The sequence below is a fragment of the Cajanus cajan genome, chromosome 3, assembly GCF_000230855.2.
Source record: "Cajanus cajan strain Asha chromosome 3, NIPB_CcT2T_4, whole genome shotgun sequence".
In the NCBI taxonomy this organism is placed as follows: Eukaryota; Viridiplantae; Streptophyta; class Magnoliopsida; order Fabales; family Fabaceae; genus Cajanus; species Cajanus cajan.
Window position 1 is genome coordinate 60,412,416 of NC_138519.1, and position 4,233 is coordinate 60,416,648.

The window sequence follows — 4,233 nt, forward strand, 5'->3', positions numbered from 1 at the left end:
ATATTGTTTGAAAAGGTGACAAACAACATATTTTCATTTTCATCTTATACTTTTTCTTATACCAAAAGGCAAGTACTTTGAAAAGCTACCTTTTGCTTTTGCAATCCTCGACAAATCAAATGGATTTATGATAAATAAATAAAAGGACAAGAAAAGTGATTATATGCATTTAGTAAAGAACAGCTAAAGAAAGACAATTTATATACTCAACTTGATAGCAATTACGAAGAGAAGGCTGAACTTCCACAAAAGACACAAATCAAATGAAATTACGATAGCAAAAAAATAAAATTTTTGCTAAAATCCACCCTAAGTCAAGATCAAAATGAAAATTTTCTAAAAAAATAATTTTAACAAATAAGTGTTGATCAATCCACTACACTTACCTTAATTTATTTTAAAGGAAGTCAATTACCTTGAGTAATTAATGATCATTGTTATTTTGCAAAATAATGTTTGATTGTAATTGAGGAAACAATAATGACTATTTATTTGGAAGGAAAATTGATAATTATTTTTAGCATTCTTTAAGCTAAGAATAATGTTTGATTAAAATTGTAACAAGAAAGTTGCCATCAAAGATCAATTGTAGGTTAATTTTGAGAGGCTTCCTCTATTGTAAATATTGGGACATTCAACATATAAACGATTGCTAACAATGAATATTTAAGTTTACATATATGACATGATTTCGCTATTGGAAACATAATTAGGCATGGTAATCTAACCTGCCCCGTGGGTTCCCGCCCAAACTCGCCCCGATTTAGATGGGAAAAATCTGTGTTTATCGAGTTCAGATTTGAGTTTTTCCCGATTGATAAAATCGGGAGCAGGACAGGGATGTTAATACCCACCCCGCCCCCGCCCCCATACTCGTCCTCGCTCCGCTTAATAATATAATTAAAAAATTATTTATATATATATAAACCAAAATTATAAATATTTATATATTAAAATTTATATTATTTTACTTTTCTTTTATTTTTTTTAAAATTGTTCATATTTATTTAAAAGAAAAAAAAAGAAGAAAAAAAAATAGAAGGGTAAGAGCGGGGTGGGGAAACCCGAAACCCGCCAGGGACGGAGATGAGGACCCAGATTTTATCCCCGGCAGGTATCGGAGGCGGGGGCATTTACTGGGGTAATACATTCAGAAGCAAACCAAAAAGTATAGAAATCCAACAAGCACTAATGGCTGACAAGACATTCTTGCGATCAAATGCAAATTTTTTTAGCTACTTCTACCGTTTGATTGCTTCAATCATGATTATTACGGAGCAAAAACACATGCATGAACACAACCTTATCGTTATAAAATGACTTGTTAACTTTCTAGAAGAATTAGCATTGCTACAACTTAGAAAGACTCGAAGCAGCAATATAACAAAATGAGATGCTCTTTGTTGAAGGCTATGAACTCCAAAAATATTAAGCACCATCTCAAAGCAGCTCAAGCAAATGTATGTACATACATGAATAAAGAAAAAAAAATGCACGGCATTCTAATAAGCCCTTTTTGCATGGTGCACACGCCAGTGTTACAAACACAAGCATGCAATTACACTTGTTCTTGGTGTGTGTTCATTGTTGGTCCTGGTGCTATGGCAAATTGCAGACCCCTACGCTGCCCAGATTGTAGAACGAATGCAACTTGGGTTGCTGCTAGTGCTGCAGCCTCCTGTTTCACATGACAAACAATGAGAAATTCATAGAACATTAAAAGTAAATCATCTACATTGTATTGCAGTTTCCCACCAACACACAACCAAGAGATATGAACATAATTCAAAACTAAACAAATCAACACATAATCAACAAAATCGGAACAAAAATTGGTCAGAACCAAGATTGAAACTTACTTGTCTTTGTCGTCGGCGTTGCAAAATACTGATTGCCCAAGCCATGATGTAGCAAGGTAAAAGAAAACCAGCAGCTCGTAGTAAGAAAAGCTGTAGAAAATGGTCATTTAATTAGGTTCGTCAGACAATATATTTGAAAGCAATACAACTACTATATAGACAAATTAAGGAAAATAAAGTAAAGTCACTCACAGAGAAAAAGGTGGATGGATCATCATCAGCATCAGCATCTGTGACAGAAAGTGCATGCCTCAAGAGTAAAAGGGCCATTAACTGCACCAAATAGAATGGATTAGGCTTAAATCATGTCCAAGTTATCAACATAATACTAGCATAGTCAATATCATTATAGACCCTAAAGATCATAGCAAAACAAATACAATTGTTTTCCTTATAATTCCAAACAAACATACATATTGTTTATACTACTAGCATAATCAATGTGCATCAAGAACCTAAAGATCATAGCAAGTACAATTGACTTAATTTCCTTAAAATTCCAAACAATTATGTCCAAAGCTTGATACACTTAGGCCTAAATCTATTGTCAAGTGTCAAACAACATGGATTTGAAAAAATGAATGTCTGTTGCACATAAATATGATATAATTCTACAAATAATTGGTTAAAAAATACTTCAAAATTAACTCCTTACAATCAGTGCAGCTGAACGACAAAATGCAGCTCCACTGGCATTAGAAGCAGCATATCCATCATACTCAGCCTCCAAGAATTGGCGTTCTGCCTCTGCAATTGCCAAGAGTCGAGGATCACGCAAATCCAACGGCGTGCCAGAGATCGTCCAGCCCCCACTGTGAAGACCATCACAACTCATTAGTGAGGCAAGAATTTGAAACAAATATGTCCAAGAGTCTAAACAAATTGCTTATACACAAAACTAACATATTGGAATAAAAATTTTCAAAACAGAAACTTTTAGCTTACCCTATATCAATAGTGGTTTCTTCAGGCTGAGGACGAGGTGGCGGGATAGTATAACCAGGCTCATAGCACTGAGAATTTGGTTGAATCCAAAGGCACCATTGTACAAAAATATTGTTCAAAAAAGCTTACTAGTCAAAATAATAATATGAGTACAATCACCATTATCTAACCATCATCACAAATTCAAAATACTAGAAATTTTACAAAACGTGAAAAAATTACTGGCGAAAGAAACATACCTTGTGACATATCTCACAAGTTATGTCCCCTTTCTCGTTGCACCAATGTTGGACGCACTTTCTATGAGCATACTGTGTAAACAAATTCCACCAATTCACGAATCATTAAGACAAAACTTGATCCACTAATGCCAAATTGATTAACATAGCCTCATAATAATGTATTTCATAACTATAAGTTGATCAAAACCAATTAATTTGTGATTTATTTTAAATAATAATTTATTTATTTATTTTATAATGTATGTATATACCTTAAGACTACCACTGCAAGAACAAGGAGACTCTAAATTGTTGACATTGTCCTCCTCTTGGCAAATGCGGCACTCGGCCAGGGGAAGTAGTGGCGCGTCCTCGTCGTCGCCGTCGTCCTCCGCCATGGAAGAGGAGCCGGAGGGGTCGGGCTTGGGCTCATCGACGGGCGTGGAGGGCTCGGGAGCGGGCTGGACGGGATGTTGGGCCAGCGGCTCCATGGGGACGGGCCGCACGAGACGATCCACGAACAGTACCAGATGATCGCTCATTGATCCTTTTTTTGTTTATTGAAATAAAAAAAATAAAAACAAAAACTGAAAGTAAAAAAAAAAAAAAAGGAAAAGGAAAAAAGAAGGGGAAAAGGGAGAGAGGGGAGAGGAAACGGGTTCGGGAAAAACCCCGGGATCACACGGTGAATCGGGGGATCCCGAGAAAATGAGGGTGTCTGAGACTAACCGGAGAAAAAGGGGAAATTTGTAGGAGAGAGAAAGGCTTAAGCGAGAAACAAGGGGGAGAAGAGAGAGAAAAAGAGTGTGGTGTTGGTTGGCATTGGGATTACTTTGTTTGGTTTGAGGGCTTTGAGGAATTAGAGGACGTTGGAGTTCCGAATTTCTGAACGTAGAAAAGGACATCATGGTCACTGGTCTATTAAAAATTAAATAAAAATAAAAATTAAATAATAAAAGTATATTAATTTAATTTAATATTATGATTAATTTATCAATTTAAGTTTTTAAATTTAATTAATTTTTTTTAAAATTTTTTAAAATAAAAAAATATAATAGTATAAAAAAGTACCTTTTACGTATTAGTATAGATTTTGAAAAATGGTACTTGTTTGCGTAGATGATGCTTTGGGCGTCTTTGCCGCGTATGCAACCCGTTCTACTTGGGGTCAACTTTGGGAATTGGGAACCACTTTTCAAGAGTGTCGA

General features: G+C 35.3%; 1 protein-coding gene across 1 annotated transcript; it reads right to left on the minus strand.

Annotated features, from left to right (window-relative positions):
• Positions 1-1,381: 1,381 nt before the first annotated feature.
• Positions 1,382-3,863, minus strand: LOC109815590 (uncharacterized). Its single transcript, XM_083071006.1, has 7 exons — positions 3,298-3,863; positions 3,044-3,115; positions 2,805-2,872; positions 2,515-2,671; positions 2,052-2,132; positions 1,860-1,949; positions 1,382-1,678 (listed from the first exon to the last, which is right to left on the minus strand). The coding sequence occupies exons 1-7, from the start codon at positions 3,565-3,567 to the stop codon at positions 1,559-1,561; spliced, it is 858 nt and encodes a 285-aa protein (XP_082927132.1). The 5' UTR covers positions 3,568-3,863; the 3' UTR covers positions 1,382-1,558.
• Between the last annotated feature and the right edge of the window lie 370 nt (positions 3,864-4,233).

Excerpts from the sequence above, each read along its gene's own strand:
- LOC109815590 (XM_083071006.1), bottom strand. The coding sequence starts at position 3,567 with ATGAGCGATCATCTGGTACTGTTCGTGGATCGTCTCGTGCGGCCCGTC. Across the intron at positions 2,873-3,043 it reads CTTGTGAGATATGTCACAAG|TGCTATGAGCCTGGTTATAC; the intron begins GTATGTTTCTTT and ends CCAAATTCTCAG. Across the intron at positions 2,672-2,804 it reads GAAACCACTATTGATATAGG|TGGGGGCTGGACGATCTCTG; the intron begins GTAAGCTAAAAG and ends TGGTCTTCACAG.